This window comes from Grammomys surdaster, unplaced genomic scaffold (assembly GCF_004785775.1).
Source record: "Grammomys surdaster isolate TR1022 unplaced genomic scaffold, NIH_TR_1.0 126546, whole genome shotgun sequence".
Taxonomy (NCBI): domain Eukaryota; kingdom Metazoa; phylum Chordata; class Mammalia; order Rodentia; family Muridae; genus Grammomys; species Grammomys surdaster.
Window position 1 is genome coordinate 16,242,781 of NW_021621338.1, and position 22,229 is coordinate 16,265,009.

The window sequence follows — 22,229 nt, forward strand, 5'->3', positions numbered from 1 at the left end:
GATAGTGGACATATAGAAAGACAAAAGTCAAGGTTCTGAGTAAAAGGTGAGTTAGTATATAGAAATCCATGAGTATGTCACAGTCTTCCCTTGAGCCCATGTTCAAGTGGCTTGGGAGTGAGTGGAAGCCTGACTCACCAGTCTACAGAGTCTGAGAGGCTGTGAGTCTCCAGCAAGGAGACAATGCTCTGCAAGAGAGCCTTCCATTAGATCATCTATGTAGGTCCATCTTATAAACAGGTGTGCAAGAGAAGGGGAAAAGTTCAATTTCGGAAAACTCATCACCTATCCAGACTACCCAGCAGAAAGGGCTCTTGCATCCCTGCTACTTTGCCCCTGTCTTATAAGCATGAGGCAAAGATTTTGTAGTCCACAAACTAGGATTGGCAGCATCTTCTCTTCATAGGGTGAAATGAGAGGCATTTGCAGTGATTTCTGCTCTACGGGGTTTCATTTTACATTTATTTATTGTGTATATCTATGTATGTGTGGGTGTTTGCATGTGTGCATGCCATCATGTACATGCATAGGTAAGAGGACAACTTGGAGTCTGTTTTCTTCTTCCTGCAAGTATATCCCAAAGATAGAACTCAGGTCCTTAAGTACAGCCCCAAAGAGTGTCTACACACTGAGCCATCTTGTTGGCACATTGGACAGAAGCATAACAACAATGTAATCATTGTTGTTACAAAGTAATCATTGATTACTTGTTAAATGCTGAGATTATACAAGCATCCCACAGCAAAGTGCTTCACATGTGGTCTTTGAGGTTGAGCTCCCTGGGTTCAATTAATGCTTTCCTCCAAGCTTCATAGTTTTCCTACGGGCTACTAAGCATGTGCTTTTTGGTTACCTGATGTGTAAAACAGCAAAGTCGGGGCAAGAACAGTACATACCATGTGTTCCATGAGAGACGTCAAGCTAAATACAAAACTTGCAGAAAATAGCACCTCACCGTGCAGCAGTGAACGTGAGCTTCCAGTCTCAGCTTGTTTCATGACCACAACATTCTGTCCTGCTAAAATGGTCATCTTCTTCACTCCATCCTCTCCTGGATTGGATGGTCATCCTCACCACTCGGCATAGAGGAGACTCGAGGCTTTGTGTGACTCACAAGAGCAGAGCAGCTAAAAACAGCTAAGAGCAGTGAGAACAATAACAATCAGAGTCCACGTTTGTTTGTTTGTTTGTTTGTTTGTTTGTTTTCAATCTTCACCCCTTATAGTTAAACAGTGTTAAATTAGTAATATCCAGGATGGGAATCAGCCATGGATTCAGTTCACTGTAGTAGATTTTGATGAAGATTTCTTTTGTTGTCTAGTTTGGGAAGAGTGAGAGAAGAGAGACATAAGTGAGGGTCTTTGCTCCTGTCCTGGCTTCAGATTTCCAGGACACCCAGGAAAGTTTGATAGTCCACACAGCAGACTGGATATTAGAGAAATTCTTGCTCTTCAAGAGATTTCTGTATTGTACTCTGAAATTTATTATGATGACTTTAAGGAAGAGATACATCAAACATACATGTACATGCACACATACACACATGCACACATACAGAAACATACAAATACATGCATGTACATGTACGCATACACATGCATACAGTAGGATCAAGATGGTTTAAAGTTTTTACATTTCTCTTCAGAAAAGTATAAATCTATAGACATATCCATTAACATTCTCTGAATCTAGACTACAGTCTGTAAGTGACTTTCTACTCAGATAAAGACAAACAAGCTCACTATTTCTGAGGTCAAAGCAAGTCAGGAAAGGTCTGTTATTTGGTATAGGCATTTTTTGCAGCAATGACTGACTTTAGGATGACCACATTTCAAGTTAAGAGAGATCCTGGACAATGAGTAAGGCTGCCTCATGGGATAACCTGTTCTATATACTGCATCCTCATAGTAACAACCTTAATAAGGCCTTAATAACACCAGCAAAATTGGCTATTTCTTGGGTGATTGAGAAATGCATCCCCAGGTACACATACATACACACACACACACACACACACACACACACACAAATATTTAATGAAAAAAATCCAGCTAGAAAATACTCACCCAAGTTCTTTCATCTACCACGCATTACTCCCTCTTGCCCATTCTCTGAATGTCTGATTGTCTGTCTTCACTGGGGCCATGCAGAGATCTCCTAAAAAATGTAGGCTCTGCTTCTGTGGCTTCCAAAAGTACTACCAATCCTGTGTCTCCTGTGCCCAGATCATACTAATGATGCCAGGTCCTGAACCTGAGTCAGCTGAGCCACCCAATGCTGGATCTGAAGCCCCCACAAGTAACTGTTTAGACTAAAGCAAAATAACAGAAAAAGCTAGTTCTTCCTGCACACTAATCACGTGCTGTGTGCTCAGCAGCCACCTGTCATGTTTGTTCACCATCTTGGAGAGTACAGTTGGATAGTGTGTGTTTATCCCGGCAGAATGTCCCACTGGACTGCTGCTGTAGAATGTTCATTCAGTGGAAAAGAAGAATCGGCTTACGGAGCTCCATATTCATTCAACCTTATCTCCTTGGGCCTGAAATTATCTCTACTCTCATCAGCTTCCATTAGTTCTTGTGTGTACCCATGTATACATAGGATACCTAAATCTTTGGGGAATTGCAATCTTGTGCAAAGAATACTAATGAATACATTTTGTTGTATGTTTTACTTAGGAGGAGCCAACTTGGAAAAATACCACATAGTAAGCTTGTAAGAAATATGACAAAGACAGAATAACTTTATTGAAAATGTTATTTAATTATGCTTCAAAAGTATCTGCAAATCTTGGACTCTCTAGCGCCCTCTTTCATTTGTAAATATGACATTTCCCCATATTTCCATAAATGTCTTGGGGTCCAGAGACCATGATCAATAACAACAGAATGATCATGGCATCCAATTTTCAGATGGATAAGAGAATTAAAACTATTAACAAAAGATGACAACAGAAAGAGGAGACGGTCTTTGTACTTGATGCCTGATTTGGAGCTGGTACTGCAAACATAGTGAGTCCATTCTCTGCCCACATTGGACTGTCCATGCTGTGTACAACACATAAATCACTGCCATGTCAGACCCCTTCTGTCTCTGCACTGTTTCAGGGATGTACATGCCCTCATATTTAAGACTCAGAGCACATTGTCTGAGTGGAAACAAATAGGTCTATAACACTGGCAGATGCATTTGCCTTTATGTCTGTGGTAGTTACTCATTAAAGGTTCTAAGAAAATACAAAGTAAAGGATAAAGTCTCAGTTACCCACAGCAGACTCTCTGAGATGCTGATGTATGCTTAGCAACTGTGTGGTCTTCTGACTTTTTTTTCTGTGTATGATTTGCAAAAATCTATGACAGTCTTTTGCAAAGTCATTAACATTTCCTTGGATCCTTTCATAACATTCAAAATCATTTCTAATGGCAGAAGTAGTATTCCTTTGTATGGTGGTTTTAAAATGAAGCCATTTGAATACCAATTGTTCAGCATTTTATTGTAAACAACTCTGAATATTCTTTTAGGAAAAAAGTGATAACATTTTCTTTATGATAAACTTCCAAGGTTGACTACTCAAATGTTTTACAAGATTTGTCAGCCTTTTGATGCAAATATTTATATTTTCTGCAAAGGCATTGTATGCTGTATCCACAAAGGAAGTTTATAATATCTGATGCTCTGCAAACACAGACTCTGGCTGCTCAAGCCAAAACTCTATCCACAGAATCTGAATTATTACTAAATACCTACTAAGGCTTCCTTAAGAAGGGAAGGTATCAAGAAAGGGCTCTGTTTGTGACTCAGGATATTTGTAAAACTTCTTCATTGTCAATTGATGCTAAATCTGTTTAAAAACATACAAGCCATGGGAAAAATGAGACTGTATAAAATATTATATGTGTATATTAAGTAGTGTGTGTGTGTGTGTGTGTGTGTGTGTGTGTGTGTGTGTGTGAAGGAAATATAGGCTTTCTATATCTAATGCATGTTTGGTGTAATACAGTGTGTTTTTTTTAACAATCACCAGCTTTTACAACTATTGTGTTACTAGTTTTATCTTCTATAAAATTTTATGTGATGGTATAATGTGATGGATTTAGTTTCCTGGATCTAGAATCTTTATTTTTCTTTTTTGCCACAAAATGTTTGATATTCTCTAGTTTGTTGTCCAAATGGGTAGTTGACTTTTTTCTTTCCATAGTACTCCATTTTCCCTAGTTGATTTGTTCATTACCAATGATTGATTTGAAGTGTTTCTACGAGCTATTAACATAAGCTGGCTTGAAAAGAAACTGGCTTTAGATTGCAACCTGAAGATAGTTTTTTGGGGGGTGTGACTTTGAGGAAAATATCCTATCTCCCTAAGTCTTGCTGTTGTCTCATGACAGCCATGACTGTTTCTCAGTATTGTCAAGAGAGGCCTTAAGATAATTTGCATGTAACTCTGGGCACCAATCCTAGCTCAATGTCCAATGATGCTAGAGCTTAAGCCGCAGAGGTGGTAGGGAGATGGACATGTGCACAGCTTCTGATGCTTCGGCTTTATGGACTCAGCTCTCTCTCCAAAGTCAGAGAGATAAGTGCATCCAATTTTGCTGGGCTTGCCACTCAGGGAAATCTTTCAGCCGACTTTATGGAACTCATTTTCCACTAAGAGAAAATGAGACCCAAGTTACACAGCAAATGCATCTGGCATGCCAGAGGCCCAGCAAGAATGCTGAACCTCAGCCTCTAGCACTCTCGCATCAAAGGGTCAGGCTGTTTTCCTAAGACCACATCATACTGCTGCTGACCACAGCTATCTCCGTGATAGTCGTGATGGGAACTTGAGCTACATGAGTGCAGTTTGATCCCTAGAACCTACATCAGAAAACAAGAATGATGGCACAAGCTTATAACTCAGAGCCAGGGAGGTAGCAACAGTATGCTTGAGTTTCAATGTCCTTCCAGTCCAGCCTACTTGACAAGTATCATGGCAGAAAGACACGCTGCTTCAGAGGAAGAGGCTGCCATTCCTGAGGAATGGCATGTGTACCTCCAGCCTGCATGTGTATTCACACAACTTTGTGCATGTATATGTACACATTCAGACATACAGAGACACATACACACAGAGGTGGGGAGACAGAAAGGGAGGAAGAGATAGAGAGAGGGAGGGTGAGAGGGAGGGAGGGAGGGAGAGAAAGTGGGAGAGAAGGATGGAGGGAGAGAGAGAATGATGGATAAGACAAAAATCACAAAGCTTAGTGTGCAAGGATCTGGGAGGAACTGGGGAATGAAAGAAACATGGCAAATATATTTCATAAAATTTTTTTTCAATAAAAATAATGGATATAAACATAAGACTCAGGGCCTATAGCTTTCAAAAAGCAGTGGGAACACTCAACTGTTACCATTAGACCTGGTCACCTGTGGTCCAGTCTTAGCCCCATCCACAATCATTCCTTGAGTCAGTCAACACACGGGCTTGAAAGAAAAAACAAAACAACAACAAAAAGCCTGCTTCTGAATTAAGGAAACAGCTGGCCTGAGCTGTCAGTATACGAGAGCTGTATGTGTTCATTGGCCAGCCTGAGAGTACTCATCCTATTCCCTGTCTGCCTCAACATACCTTCTATGCCCCTCTCGAGATGATTAAATCCCAGAAATAGCATCATTACATCCATATATTTTTTGAATTTTTCCATTTATTTACTTATTCATCATGGGCACATGTGTATGCATGCATGACTGTGCGTGTGCTGTACACACGTACATGCCTGAGCATGTATGTGGTAGATTGGAGGATAGCAGTTCTCTCATTCCATTTTGTGTGCCCCAGGAAATCAAATTTATGACATCATGCATTAGCAAGTATCTTTACCCACTGAGCCATCTTGCCAGTCTTCTTAGAGTTTCGTGAATAGAATCTGTTTTTTGGACACAGCTCAGGATATCGTTTTTTGCTTCTGAAAAGTTAGTGGCTTCTTAGTATCATATATGCAGTCAATTTCTCACAGAGTCTTTTCTGATTGATTCACTAAAACTAAAAATTTACTTTTCAAAGAAGATGTGTGTGTTATAATGTATTGACATAATTCTCTGAATTTGGGGGATGAGGTAGACTCACATATAGTTCAGGTTAGCCTCAAAATTGCTGTGTAGCTGAGGATGACTTTGAATATCTAATCCTCCAACTTCTATTTGAGTGCTGAGATATATTGGTATGCTCCACCACACTTTGTTTGTGTAGTACTGGAATGAACCCCAGGCTTGGTGTTGGCTCAGCTTCCTCTCCTCTTGTTTTGTGCCTGCTCTTGGAGGTTTACAGGGTTAATGTTCCTGTCATTGATTGGGGGTATTCTAATATATTAGAATAATATATATTCTAATAAAAGAGTCAGCTTTTAAGCGGACTCTCTCACTGAACCTGGACCTCTCCATTTCATCTTGACTGGCTGACCAGAGATTCCCTCAAAATTCCCCAGTCTCTTCCATGCAAAGGTCTAAGATTACAGGTATACATGGTTCTCCCAGATAGGGATCCACATTCAGATCTCGGTGTTTGTGCAGCATGTGTTCTCGCTCACTGGACCATCTCCCCAGCCCTGACTCAGAAATGTGAACATGACCGCTCAGTTTTATAAGTACATCACAAGAGTCTGTCATATACAGAACTTGCTAAATATGTGAAGTTCAGTTTTTTCCTCTTGCATTTTTCTGTCACTCACCTTTGAAAATCCTCTCCCCTATCTAGATCTCTCCAGCCAGTGCTAAAGAATTATGTCTCTCCCTTTGCACCAAAGCCTAACTCTCAGAGCAGAATGCAAGCCAGTTGAGAACTGGGAAGAGGGGAAGCATTAGGGAAGAATGATAAGACAATGATATTAGCTAATTAGAAAAGCTTCCCAGGGATCTCAGCCAGGTCATGGTTGCAGGAACCAACGGGATGAATTTCAGAGAAGAGCATGTAAGGTCTACTCTGATCTGCTGTTTTAGAAAACCAGAGAAATATAGTTTTATTAAGTAGTCTCTTCGAAGCAAAGTGCAGTGGTGTGGCTCCTGGCATCCTGAGGCTTTGGATCCTGGCTTCCATAGAAAGATCACAGATCTTTCCAGCCATCAACTGTCCCAGCTGTCCGTGCTGCATCCTGACTCTTGGAAGAAACTGCTTTCCAGCTTTTGTGCATCAGAATGCTTGTAAAGTGTCTAGGGGTGGGGGCCATAGCTCTGTTACTGCAACCAGTAGCATACATTAAGCACACACACACATATGCACACACACACACACACACATGCACACACACACACACACACACACACACACACACACACAGAGGGTGGAGGAGGGAGGTTTTAAACTCTGTTATACCTGGATCCCTACTCCCAGGCTTTCACAATAAACAGGTCTGTGATAGGGCTACACTCATCTACATTTTTAACAAAAGAATCCTGATTTAATCCAGAAATTAATTAACATTAATTAGTATTTAGGCTGCATAAGGGATGATCTTCTCTATTCTAGGAAACCTTTGAAGATGTTTCAACACTGTCTTTTTCAATCACTCTCTACCTTGGATTTTTAGACAGAGTGCCTCACTGAACCAAGAATACCAACTTGGGTAAATTGACTGGCATGAAAGCCACAGGGATTCTCCTTGCTGCCACCCTGGTGCTGTGGTTTTGAACATGTCCACCATACCCCGTGCTTTATGTATGTGCTGGGGAATGAAATTCAAGACTATATGGCAAGCACTTTGCTGGCTGAGATGTCACCTTCTCAGCCAGCACTTCATGTTTTTAAAGAAGTTTTAAGTTCACAGAAACATTGAGCAAAAATTATAGGACTGTCATGTACTCAGTATTTACACATGCCCACACTAACACAATGTTCCCTGTTCTTACATCTTGTATTGGTGTGGTAAGTCTGCTTGCCATAGTTGTGGGCCCACAATCTACTCAGTAAGTTTAGCTAACATCCGTAGTTTTCATTAGGGTTTGCATTTCTACTTTTAATACTTTTCAATTTCAGAATACTTTTAAAATTTGGTTCCCATTTAATCTCTCTGCTTTTCTGGACCTTGAATTGGGGTGGTTAGATTAAAGCAGTCAAGATTTCTGTGGAAATCCAAATACCCAGCCATCTTCAGAGTGGCTGCCAATCATTGTCCCTTTGTCATCGCTCATGACTGACAGGACAAAGTTCTTATCAAAATCAATTTCAATGAGGCTCCTGGTCACCATTTGTGAGATGTTGTATTGAAGAATCTTGTGTAGCCTGTGTGTACTCAGTATTCAGGGTTTTCCACCCTATTTTCTAAAAATAATTGCTACTTTTAAATTTTCTATTACATTCCCAAGGTCCTAGATGCTGCTCAGGATAACCAATCTCTTACGTTGGGCTGCACTTTTTAACCTGGTCTCCAGCCAAATGTAACTGTCTGTCACCTCACCCCAGTCCTCACTGAGTTCCTGCTGAGATCTGCACCTAGAAACTGACAAAAGAAATTCTTGATGTGTCCTTCAATCCCCTGCTTCATTTTCTCATGTATCTTGTACTCCTACCCCAACATACCTTTCTCATGCCTTCTCCATCTCCCTGTCCTCCTTCCTATTCTCCCTGCTGCCTCTGGCTCTGAAATTACATTCTGTTCTATTTCAGACCTGCTTCTCAGTATCACAGCTTACACAAAACACAGTCCTCTTTGCACATTGACACTCAGGGCTCTCAAACCATGCCCTCTCTTATTCAGTGTATGTCAATGGCTTCTCAGTGAATTAGGAATTAAACCTTCACTTTGGCAAGCAAGGTCTGTACCATCATGTTCCATTTCCTGCTCACTGTGTGCTAGTGCCCTGCATCATAGAGGCATGGTCACATCCTCCCCCAGTTCTTCCTAACTACCACATGGCAGCTGTTCAGTTCACTAGTCACAGGTACACGATGAATAGCTATACCCTATGAGAACTTCAAGGTAATTCTGCTAATGTTGATGAGACACTGCCTGCTTTTCCCCTCATGTGCACTGGTTCCAGTGATGGTGCAGAAGCAGCAGTGAGGAAAGACAGAGCTGCTTTAGCACGTCACGGGGAGCAGTGAATCATTTATATGGCTGCAGCAAGGAAAGGATTCAGTGAACACAGCAACTTATCAGCATCCGTTGTGTGCACAGGAACATGGCTGGGTACCACTGCTTTGGTGATCTTACTATAGAAGCATCTTAACTGGACATATCATATACTATGAGCTCATTCACACCATACTCTCTGCCCACTCATCTCCCCTAGCTCTCTCAGCTGGTCCAGCTCTACTTCATGTCAGGTATATTAGATAGAAAGAATAACTAAAAGACAAATTTAAGTATTTCACAGATATTTTCAGGAAATTAATAAAGGGGATAACTGTTACAAAAGTAACAGATATTGTATTTTACTCATGTTAGAGCTGGCGAGTTTAACCCACCACCATGAGCAAGGCAGTTCCTTGACAGCTTTATTTATTTTTTGCAGGCTTTTGGCTAATACTCATGATGATATTTAGTAATACAGCATTTTTGCACATTAGGTAATAACATTTGTTGACATTTGAAATACTTGCATGACTCAATGAGCAAATGTTTTTGTATGAACAAATTTATTTGACTTGCATGGGTCCAAGTCTTTCAAAGAACAAGATAAACCAAAGTATCTGACTATTGTTGAATATAAGACATTTATTAATGTGATTTCAAATTTCATATTTCTACCAACATGAAAAAAATACCATCCTTTGAGCTTTGCCATGGTGCTGGAGAAGACTGTCACATTTACCTAGCATGACTATCAAAATTTTGTTTGGAAAACAATGCTATGTCCACAGAAGGGCAGGTTCCCTCCACATACACCAGCCAGAGCAATAATGGGAACAGATTGAATACTGAAGCAGAAATGAGAAGCCACCTGTCCTCTTTTTATCCAATACGGATTTAAAATACCATTAAATACTCTAATGTTTTCACTATTAACCTTTTTATTAAATGTTTTAATAATTATAACACTATTAAAAATAATTAATAATAAAATATTAATCTCTTAGAATATTTTCATACAGTGTGCTATTTAGGTTATATATAATGGGTTTATTTTTGCTAGTTTTAATGAAGTGATAAATATTTTAAACAATCCATTTTTAATCTAAGCTACAGTAGAAATCAAGAGATATAACACAATTTGCCTAATGGCCCTTTGGGGTCCTCAGCTGTGTTTCAAGTTGGAGGCTTTGAAATAAAAGGCTAAGTGTTTTCAAAGGCCTTTTTGAAAGCCTCTTTGTTGACAGGTCTGTCAAAAAATTCCAGGTGACTAGTGCTTTGTTGCCTCCAAAGTGGAGGTAGAACTCATTTCTACAGAATGTATTGTTTTCAAGGGCAAGACGTTGACCATGTTTCCCTGTTCTGTGATTGGTGGAAGTAGACCTCTATCCTTCCTTTTCTCCCTCTTCTCTTCTCTGTTTTTTATCTGTCTCCATTTTTAATCATTATGTTACTGTATTATTTAGGAGTTACTGGGGCTGGAACCTGGGCTCTTGGACAAGCTCACTGTACCAGCAAGCTAGCATCCTGTATCCAGAGCATATCATCCTCTCCTCCATCCAGCTGTTAGCCCCAAGTCCTTCTCTAAATTTCTTTTCCTGTCTCTTTTCTGATAGATGGCTGTTTTCCAGGAAAGTCCTGTCTTAGTCAGTGTTCACTTACTGTCTCTAAGCTTGAGTCCTTCTAGGTCCTAGAACAGTTTGTGGTAGTGTTGTATAGTGCTCCTCTGGCCTTATTCATTCTTTCTTGCCCAAATAGATTTTTAAGGATAACATGATCAATGAAGTTTTCTATTATTTAAAAATGAAGACTTAATCTAAGAAGTACAATTATAATAAATACACTCAGCTGCCACTCTTAATTAAAACAGGTACACACGGAAGGTGAATGCAAAATGACAGAGCATAACGTGGTAATAGTGGACCATTAGTGTGTGGGAAGATTCTGTCTCAAAAGATAAGGTGGAAAGTGAAAGAAGTGCATGCCCAATGCCCATGTATGTGCATGTGCACACACTCACACCACATGAATGTATATCAAAGAAGACAGACACACACACACACACACACCACCTCTAACACCAAAGGACAGCTTTCCACTCTCTCATCTGTGTTCTGAATGATGCATTGTTAAATTCACACTTACAGGATAGATATGACTTCCTTCTTCCCTTATCATACATTTATGTAATAGGAAGCATACTACCCAATGAATACTTTAGCAACTGTGCTTTCCTCTGTGCCTGCAGGAAAACAGTATGTATAATAGAAAAGCAGTTGGCTGCAAATAAAGGAAAACATTCAGTGGTGAAGACAAGTCAGGGCTCATGCATAGCTCCCATTCAGAGATCAGTGGTAACCAACATTGATTCAGTGATTCACTGTTTCTGCAAGGTTCACGGTTTTTCACTCCAGCTGTAGATATTATAGTTGTTTGCTCTGTCCAGAGAAGAAGCAACAAGAAAGAAACTATGTCTCTGAGTCAACTCCTTTTTGAGAGGATTTCAGATGTGTTCTCCAAAGTCCTTAGAGAGGTCTGCCACTGTCACATGGCCATCCCTACTTTCAAGGAGACTGGACGGGAGTAATAGCCATTTTTTAGCCTTTTTAGGGCTAAGGAAGAAAGCATGGTGAATACCAGCTACATTTGTGCAATTTCAAAACCGAATATATAAGCAAAAAGAAATGTGAAGAAGATGAAAGGTGAAGGGAAAATTTAATAACAGCAATAATCCTTTCAATACATCATAGGAGCTGTGGCTGTACACTGGGCAGTGTTCTGCATGACTCACAAATATCATCTTGTCCAGGCCTCATAAAAACCCTGGAAGGAGAAAGCACTATTCTACAAGGAGACAGCACTGTCCTTTGTTTTTAGGGGACAAACACTGAAGTGAATTACTTGCCCAAGATACTTACTGCAGTATAACCAGTATTCACCCAGAGCTTGCTCTGGCTTCGCTCTTCCTTTTCTTAAGACAATCACTTAGAACATGATGTTTTCTCCTAACTGAAATCTATCTCACACTCCTGCCAAATGCTGCAATGAGTTACAAATGGCCTGAAGGAGAGTGGGAATTTCCAGACCTTGGTTAATGAGGCAGATTGAATCCAGGGTGTCTGAGTGTCTCTATCGAGAGCTACAGTTCTTCCCTCTACCCATGACCTGAGCTTACTGCTCTTAAAACTCATTGCTGCAATTCTCAGTCCTGACCTTGATGCCCCGGCAGCTGCTGTACATGTTAAATGCTGTTAGATGCCCTTCTACTTTAGGAGTCTCTGTTGGTAAGCAGCTTGTGCAGACCTATTTGTTTAGAGTTGGGCTACCATTATCAGTTAGCCTAGGCCAATTATCTTAGTTTGCTTGTGCAAGATCATCTTCCGGACTCAGCCCTACCTAGTTAACTTTCATCCAGGCAGAAACTCTGTCACATAGATTGATTCGTAGTCTAACTGTTCTTATGAGCACCTAAGATTTTCATTTTATCAGGCAGTAACAATGAATGTTAGGCAGTCAAGTAAACAAATGAACTCTGATTTGACAGATAAGATTGTACCTTTATAGTTTTCCACCTCTAGAACCTAGTATACAAAAATCATTCACTAAATTAAGAGATTCACTCAACAAATACTTGTTGAGAGCTAACTATATATACAAAACACTAAGTATATCAGTATGGAGGTAGATGTGGTTGATATATTTATGAAATATATTTTTGTGTGAGGCAGATCATAATCAAATATATCAGTATGAAATACCCATCAGTAAGAAACTAGATGGAAAAGTGGTAGATTCATCTTTACTTTGGAACAGCAATAATGGTGAACAATCTATTGCTGCACCCAACTCTGTGCCTAGATCTGCTGTGTGTGACTGCAACAGCAGCACACTGAGAAGCTGGAAAAAAATGATCTGTGATGATAGGAGTCTGGCTATTGATCCTCTTTGGAAAGCATTATGATAAAAAAGAAGAGGAGAATGTGAGATGACTCAAGAAGAAAAGCCAACTGCTGTCAAGCCTGACAGCCTGAGTTCCATCCCAGACCCATATGGTAGAAGGAGATAACTGACTCCCATAGGCTGCCTTCTAACCAACACATGCCCACTATGGAGCAAGTCCATACACATACACATGCACATACACATGTACACACACACACACACACACACACACATGCACAAACACATGCACACACACACACACACATGCACACACACGATAAACAAACAGGTAATAAAATGGTTTTGAATTTGGAGAGAGATTTTGTAATAAGGGAGGCCATGATCCAGCCTTGAGGTATAAGAGCAATTAGTAGGCTAACATCAAAGATATGATGGGGCCTTAAAGGGAAAGAGTGGCTTCCCTTTAAAAGCTGAAAAAGAGATTCATGCAGCAGAGACTGAAGAAAAGGCCATCCAGAAACTGTTCCACTTGGGGATCCATCCCATATGAAGCCACCAAACCCAATCACTACTGCTGATGCCAAGAAGTGCTGAAAGGAGCCTGCCATAACTATCTCCTGAGAGGCTCTGCAAGAACCTGACCAATACAGATGCAGATGCTTGTAGCCAACCATTGGTCTGAGCACCTGGACCCCAATGGAGAAGTTAGGGGAAGGACTGAAGGAGTTGAAGGAGTTTGAAACCCCATAGGAAGAACAATATCAACCAACCAGATACCCTAGAGCTCCCAGGGACTAAACCACTAAAAATTCAAAGAATATTCATGGAGGGACCCATGGCTCCAGCATATGTAGCATATGTAGCAGATGATGGCTTTATCTGGCATCAATGGGAGAGGAGGCCCTTGGTCTTGTGAAGGCTTGATGCCCCAGCATTGGGGAATGCTAGAGCAGTGAGGCAGAAGTGGGTGGGTGGGGGAGCACCCTCATAGAAGCAAGGGGAGGGGGTTGGATAGGGGGTTTGCATAGGGAAAAGTGGAAAGGGGGATAACATTTGAAATGTAAATAAATAAAATAACCAATAAAAAAATTAAAGAAAATATAGCTTAAATTTGAAAGAAACAGAAATGCTACCATGTACAACAGGATGGGATACTGAAAGGAGAAGAAGGAAGAAAACAAGAAAGGAAGAAAAAAAGGGGGAAGTGGGAGGGGCAATCACTTTTATAAGTGCAAGAGAAGGGAGTCTGGAAGTGTAAGCAGCAGAGATAAGGAAAAACATTTGTGTACAAGTCCCGTCTACAGAAGGACTACATCAGTCAGAGATAGAGACCAAAACCATGGTAGAGGTATGACCTAATTCCTGAGAGAGGGAAAGGTCCTAAGGTGTCTGTGATCTACAGAGAGGGCATGATGTTGGAGTCCTACAGCAGTTTCTCAAATCTAGGCTCTCACTCTATTTTACCTTGATATGAGATGATAGCTGGTTACATTGGAAACTTAATTGTATAAAAATGTATATATCCTACTCTTGTGATATATTTTTGCATGTGTGTATATTATGATCCATTCAAACAAATGCTAGATAATATAAGTATTGACAATGGTAAAGGCTTTAGGGAAATTCTCAGGGCCAGTGTAATGTAATGTAATGTAATGTAATGGAGATTAGCCTGGGGACATTAGCTTGACATTTGGTCAGGAAAGGTCCTCTTAGAGACATGGGTCTGGGTTAGATTCCTAGGTAGTGGCTGTAGGGAAAGGCAGAAAGATGACGTCATCAGGGAGCAGCCAGGATACAACTTTAGACAACAAAGGCCCAAGAGCATCCGCAAGGCAGCAACGTGCTGAGGCAGGGCAGAATGGGAAATGGAGAAGCAGAGTGTGGCCTCAGCTAGAACCTTGCAAGTTTTTAGTTACTCTCTCCCTGCAATTAACTTGACTGAATGTGATAGGCAGTGGGCTAAGTCCCCATTCCCTTTTAGTCTTCCAAACAATCCTGGGACACAGGTCTTACATAATTCTCACATTTTTACATAAGGAACTAAGGTTTAGGGAATGCTACTTTCCCAAGCTTGGAATTAAGTGGGCACACCAAAATATGAACCTATGTCCTGTTGATCCTAAGCATGTTGGTTTGAACTCCAATCCATGCCCCTGTCTCTGAAGTGTAGTACTGTATGTGACTCCTTTAAAGTACTGAGAAAACTATCAAACTCTCCATGGAGGCTGCTAAGAAATAATATGTGGGCTGAGTTTTATAGATGTGTACGATTGCTCACAGTCTGGTCCTATTAAGGGAACAACTTGTGCAGTCTAATGGTAAGACCCATCCATAACAGCTAGCATAGGCTGAACACTCATCTATGTCAGACCTGGCTCTGGGCATCCTACCTGGAGTCTTATGCAATCAGCTTTGGTGCCGTGATCTGGAAGCAAACACAGAGATGAATACAGGTTCCTCTTTGCCTTATGAGACAAAGCTAGAGAGTCTACACATTAACTGCTCTGTAGTAAGGAAATTGTGAGAGTCGATGGGAGGGAAGCAAGAGGAGACTTTAGATTCTGCTATCATAGTTACCTTTGCTCTCCTATGCTATGAATTTAATGCTCTCAAAGGCTTTTGGAAACCAGAATTTGGTTCATGACACCATTGACTTTGAGAAGCCAATTGTCAGAGACAGAAGTTGAATCTCACATGTGATATGTGGTCATCAAATCATACAGGGGAGGACAGCCTCTCATTCCAAAGCTTAGTCTTGCTCCTCTGGTCAGTGGCCAGTCTCTATCCCTGAGATTTACGATGTTAAGGTCTTACTCCTTATCTCACACTCCCACTGTGTAGCTGGACTTTTGCATACACCAAGGAAAATGAACCTCAAGTCTGAATTACGTCTAGATCAAAGGTTAATTCAGAGCAAGTAAACCATTAGTTATGTGTACATGATAGTCTATTTACATTGTACGTGTTCAAAAGGACCCAGATATGTTCCTTTCTTGCTTTTTTCTTGACTTGTATATTCTGTGGTTTCTCCCCTCTGAAATCCCTAGAACATAATTTGGTCTAGTTCTATACGCTTTTCCTTTTCCATATAGATGGAAGGGCTCTAAGGATATGCCTCAATGCCTTTAGATTACCCAGTGCTTTGGCCTGGTGAATGAGATCAAGGAATGACTGCGGTTTCTTGACTATTGAACCCTTAGATTCTGGCGGAGCTCTGTACGCATGCTGGGCTCTTTGTAAATGCCTGTATATAAATGAGCTCCATGCTTATCTATCGGGTGCTCGGATAATGAATTTGGCTTTAGTCAGCAATCAGTCCTGATCACTCAGATGGTGTGGGCTCCTAATTTTATTTCAATTACTAAAGACAAAAGCTTACCCAAGGCTACCTGCTCCTGTTGTCTCACAGAGCTAAGATTGACATGAATTGGAACAAATTCTAAACATAAAGTCCATGAAATATCCTGGTTTGTCCTCAGTGGCTAGAAATTCTGATGTGAGTTCCACCTAACCTGCTTTGGAGGGACTCACACTAGCTTGCTGTATTGTGATTGGGTTCCCTACTGCCGCACACATCAGTTCAATTCCAGGGGCAAACAGAGTCACTATGCAGTAGTCCTGGATCTGAACAGGACAGCGAAACTGAAGATGTATGTTCCTTCCATATTCTAAGGCTATACCATTCAATGTGGTAGGTAGCTCCAGCCACCTGCAGTGACTCAACCGTGATGTCTTAGAAGAGGAAACTATGGCTTATCTTCAAGATACAGCATTACACAAATGAATTAGCGCATTGGAAGTTCATGTCATGGTTACACATGAAAGTGGTTTGGGGACATATTGGTTAAAATAAAGCATTTTACAGATCATGTCAACTCTTTAAACTTTACAAATGTTGCTGATGTTGAGTGGTGGATTCCATAGAGCATGGCAAATATGAATCTCAAGATGGGGAAGATGGCTCAGTCCTTAATGCCTGCTGCACTAGCATGAGGATGATCCCAGCCCCATAGACTGGTAGAAACATGTGATTCCATCCCGTGTACACATACAAACCTGTGATCACAGTCCCGTGAACAGGTAGAAACCTGTGATTCCAGCCCCATGTACACAGAAATCTGTGATCCCAGCCCCATGTCCATGTAGAAACCTGTGATCCCAGCACCCATGGACAAATACACACTTATAATCCCAGTGCTGAGGGGGGAAAACAAGACAGTTCCCTAGAACTTGATGAACAATCAACTTAGCATATTCTGCTAACCTCAAGTACCAGTAAGCACCCTGCCTCAAAAAATATGGTGGATGCCTCCTGAGAAATACTATACAAGGTTGACATATGGCCTCTTCATACCTACATACGTAATGAGCAAATATACAATCATACAAGAAGTTTAATAAGCAATCGTGAATCTCATCAAACTTAAATCTTTTCATCTTTCTTTGCTGCTATATCCCTCCCTGCCCAGTTCTCCAAAACTTACGAACTTTAGAGTACCCAGCCACCAGTTATGAAGATTCTAAGAACCCTTCTTGTTCCATTTCTTGAGTAGAAACTCAGATGAGATTTCAGTCTCCTAGAGCTTCAAACTTTATTTTCTATTTGTATTTATTTCTAATGATAAAGGAATTTGGAGTCCATAAAGAAAATCAGTACTTCTTTAATTGACAAACAAAAGCATGTGTGTTGTATGCCACCTGCTTTATATTATGCCCCTACCACGGAAGAGGTTAAATCTAAATGGCAAAGGCATTGCCTCACACAAATAGCATTTTTTTTTTTGAGATGTAACATTTTTCAAAGTCTTTACCTTTTTAGAAGTCAGGAACTTGAACTTTAAGTAGTTTATTTACTTTACATAATATCAACAGAAACTAAAGCTGTTTCAAGGCTACCCACAGATAGCACCTTTCCTGCACTTTGTTCATTCAGTCAAATCAACATTAATTGACTGCTTGTCACATGTAAGGCACTAGGGAGGCTCCAGGGAAACCTTAGCGGAAAAGATAGCAAAATGGGTTTAACACATTTAGTCATAACCACAAGTAATGAAGATAAATGTTTGCCTTTGAGTCATGTGTGAGGAGATCTTAGCCTGAGCAGGGATTTTGAGCGCTTCTTATGCCAGCGCTGATCATGCTAATGGAAAATGCGACATTCACAAGCAGAGGATAGTCAGCATGGATCTTATAGGACTGTTCTCCTTGGAAACAAAGATGACTGAGGTCACTAGGGTAGGAAGTTGTACAGAAAGGACTGCTCAATATGTTACCTTGCTCCCTGTACCTCAATGCTACTGACTCCTGGCCAGGGGTATACCCATACCACCAGAGGTTCCACAGCCACTGCAGGATATATGCTCCTGGGTGTTCAGACCTCTGAAGACCCTGCAGGTAGAGTGTCCGTTATGCACAGTGGAATGTCTGCTAGGCAACACTCCAACAGCAGGCTCTTCTTTAAAGTTATAAATAAATAAACAAACAGACCTGCTTGCTTGCTTGCTTGGTGATATTTGCTGATTTCTGCAGTATAAATAGTCCCATGTGGCTCATAACACCAGCCAATGATGCATCTATAAATGTGAATCTGGAAAGAGACATGACCCACTTCTCTACAGATTCTATCTTACAAGCACTGTGCCTATAAATAACCATGGGCACAGATCAAAGTAAGAAATGAAAAAAAAAATCCTGAATATAATCAAGCATCATTCCCCGAGAAATGTTTTAATAGCCAACACCTTTTTAAAAGTTAGGAATAAATAAATAAATAAATAAATAAATAAATAAATAAACCTACTTGATAGGACTTGCTGATTTCTGTGGTAAAAGTATTCCTATGTGGTTGTAAAGCAATGTATTTAACTGTGGCTTGTATTATTGTATTATTTTTAACAATGATTATGTTCCATTCAAGTTCAGAAAGTCTGCTTACTCATCAGGTCAGCCCACACTCTGACAGGTGGGCATCTTTCTTGTGAAGTAGTCACATACCCATTTACATGAAGCCTTCAAAGTTCTCTTTCTCTCTCTCTGCAGATCAGCAAACAGCAGCTACAGACTGTCAAGGACCGGTTCCAGGCTTTCCTCAATGGGGAGACCCAAATCGTAGCTGATGAAGCCTTTATGAATGCTGTCCAGAGCTACTATGAGGTAAGTACAGCCTGCAGGCTGAAGCTCCAGCCTGGCCTACTGATCTGAGAAAGACAGAAGAAGATGTAGCCCGTTGGCTGATGATGGTGTTTGTAGTCATATGACAAGGGACACTACAGTTTTGTTGTAGGGAGTGATGCAAATAGCACCTGCTGTCGGGCATTGGATTGATGACTCACTAGGCAGAATGCTTGACATATAAGCTTAAAGACTTGAATGGAATCCTTAGCTCTACATAAAAGTCTGGGTTCAGTGTTGTATGTTTGCATTCCCAGTGTTGGGGAGGTGGAGACAGGAGGATTTCTGAGGTTCATCAGTGTCTTAGTCAGTGTTCTGTTGCTATGAAGAGACACCAGGACCATGGCAACTCTTATAGAAAAAAGCATTGTGGCTTGCTTACCCTTTCAGAGGTTTAGTCTATTATCATTGTGTCAGGAAGCATGGTGGTGCTCAGACAGACATCGTGCTAGAGATATAGCTGAGAGTTCTATTCAGGCATCAGAAAGAGAGGGACTCTGGGCTTGGAATGTGCTGTTTGAAACCTCAAAGCCCACTTGCAATGACACACTTCCTCCAACAGGGCCACACATTCGAATCCTTTCAAATAGTGCCACTCCCTGGTAACCAAATATTCATATCTATGGGCCTATGGGGACGGTTCTCATTCAAACAGCTACAACTGATCAGTCAACCTAACTCTGAAAAAAATGGCTCCCAAAGAGTGACATCCAAAGTTGATCTTTAGCTTCCACATATACATCTACACATACGTGCATGGGCATACATGGAAACATGTACATGACAAAACGTGTTTTTAAATTCATGTTTATATACAGGCAATGTCTAAGTGTTATCCTAGAATGTAGAACACTTTTATAGTTGGTTACCAAAAACATTTTCCATTTTATTGACAAACTGAGACTCAGAAAGGGCAGGTCAGCTACTGTAATAACATATTTTGCATAGAAGCTGCCTGGAAATGAAACTGATCCTCCCTTTTCCCCAGATTCCAAAAGCCAGTAGGGGTGTAATGAGAGAAAGCTTGTCAAACAGGCAGCCCCTTCACATGTTTATGCTCCTCGACTGGAGTTTGTAAATCTGTATATTACAAATCCTAATTAGGACGCTCATTTGACTAATGATGCAAATTAAAAGAAAGTGTCATTTCTATTAATTAAAATTGAAAATTAATCGTCATCAGCCTGCTAATGAGTCTTTGGAAGTTACTATATCTATAACGATTTGTTAGTTTCACTGATAGTGGCTAGTTTTCTATGAAAGAGCTCCTTCTGGGACTGGTGAGGCTGCAGGGATGGAGAAGGATTGAGTCTTTTCCTGTTAGAATTTGAGAAGTATAGAAAAAAATGGAGGGATTAGAGGTCCAGCTTCTGTCTTCATTAGGGAGGCTTTAGAGAGCCTTAGATTCTCATTTCTGGAAAGACTAATCCCCTAAAATGCAGGTAAGAGATCAGGATTAGCACTGTGCCAGCAGACCTCCCAGGGGGTGGCATTCCCCTTCCTCCATTTTCCTTCTTCCCTGGGCTATTGAGAAGCTAGTACCTCTTTCCTACCCCAAGCAAACATTCATGTGCACCTCTATCAGAATCTACCTCTGCCAGGACTTTGTATTGCAAATGACCTACAGCTAGCTCAAACTGGTTTAAAACTAACGGAGATTTGTTCAAGAAACAAAGTTCCAAAGTTGGGGCTAGTCTTAGGCATGGTCGCATTCAGAGATGCCAATAGTATACCAGTAGTATGCACCTTCTCTCCATCTTTCTGTTGGATTCATCCTGCATTCTCTTCATATAAGGGATGCAAATGTTTCCTACCAGTTTAACAACTCCAGGGGCAAAGGGAACACACTTCCTTGCTGAAAACTTCTGCAAAAGCCCAGGAACTTTTTTTACAGTGGTTAGGGTTAAACTAGCCTGACTACAAGGCTCAAGACCAGGACAACCTCTGGAACCTGAGTTTAGGCTCAGCCTGTTTCAAGCATTGTAGCCAAGTATAGGGGTTTCCCAGTGAGAAATTGGGAGTTATTATTATTGTCATTTGGTCATAACTGTGTGGCTCTGTTCTTAGCAGAGGAAACCACCAACAGACAAGCCTTTTTTCTACTTCATTCTCATTCTCTCTCTCTCCCATCTCTCCTCTCCCCTTTCTTTTTTCTTCTCTGTATCTTTTTGACTATTTTTTCTCTTCTGCTGTCTCTCTTTCCCTCCCTCTTTATTCCCCCTCTCTCTTCCTTTCTTCCTCTCCAACTCTCTCCACTATTTGCAAGTACATACCTGTGCATGTGTGTGTTTGTGTGTTTGTGTGTGTGTGCATGCTCATACACACACACATGCATGCGCACACGAACATATACTCCTCCACTCCACCATACCATTTCTTCCCAGTTCAACATAACAGTAGCAATATTTTATTTTAAAAAATAATAGAACTTGTCCTCAAAGATTCTGAGAGAACTACAGTAGACACGTCAATCATAGCCATTGCCATTGTGTTGCTAAGGGATAAATTGTTCAAATACTATCTACTATCATAATAAAGAGTCATTAAAGGAAAATAAAAGAGGCTGCGAAGCAGTGTCCTTTACCACTTATGTGCCCATCCAACTCACTCTGAGCCAAACCAGCCATCCTTAAATGGAAGGGGAAGGGGGAAGGAGGAATGGAAGGAGGACAAGTGCTCCAATGGCTCTGAAGAAGTACACAGGATTATTTTGTTCCTTCCTTGTGGCCCTGATTGCCAAGGGAAGTCAAACAGGCTGCAGGTTATTCCTTTATTCTCTTAAATTATGGCTATGAGGCTCCAGGGCTACAGCAGATTCTCTCAGATATGATCCAGTCAGTGTGTCCTTTCACATCCACATGGTCTTCAGGCCAGGCATCAAGTCACCATCAGGATCCCAAGACTTTTACATAAATGTCTCATAAGTTTGAGTCTACAGTTTCTTCATCTGTAAAAGTACCCTTCTGCATATGCATGTGTGAGTATGGTAATTACATTTTATTTCTCTTAATATCAAGCTTTATTCTTATTTCCCTTGGGATACTTCTCTTTGCAAAATAAATGTGTGTGTGTGTGTGTGTGTGTGTGTGTGTGTGTGTGTGTGTGTGT

At 40.8% G+C, this 22,229-nt stretch overlaps 1 protein-coding gene across 11 annotated transcripts in view; it reads left to right on the forward strand.

Moving 5' to 3' along the window:
• Cadps (calcium dependent secretion activator) overlaps positions 1-22,229 on the forward strand; it is a 434,854-nt gene that overhangs the window by 83,685 nt on the left and 328,940 nt on the right. For all 11 annotated transcript variants that reach the window (XM_028760516.1, XM_028760517.1, XM_028760521.1 and 8 more), the window contains exon 2: positions 18,990-19,103. In XM_028760516.1, coding sequence (XP_028616349.1) covers positions 18,990-19,103 — 114 coding nt within the window. The remainder of the gene's footprint in view (positions 1-18,989; positions 19,104-22,229) is intronic.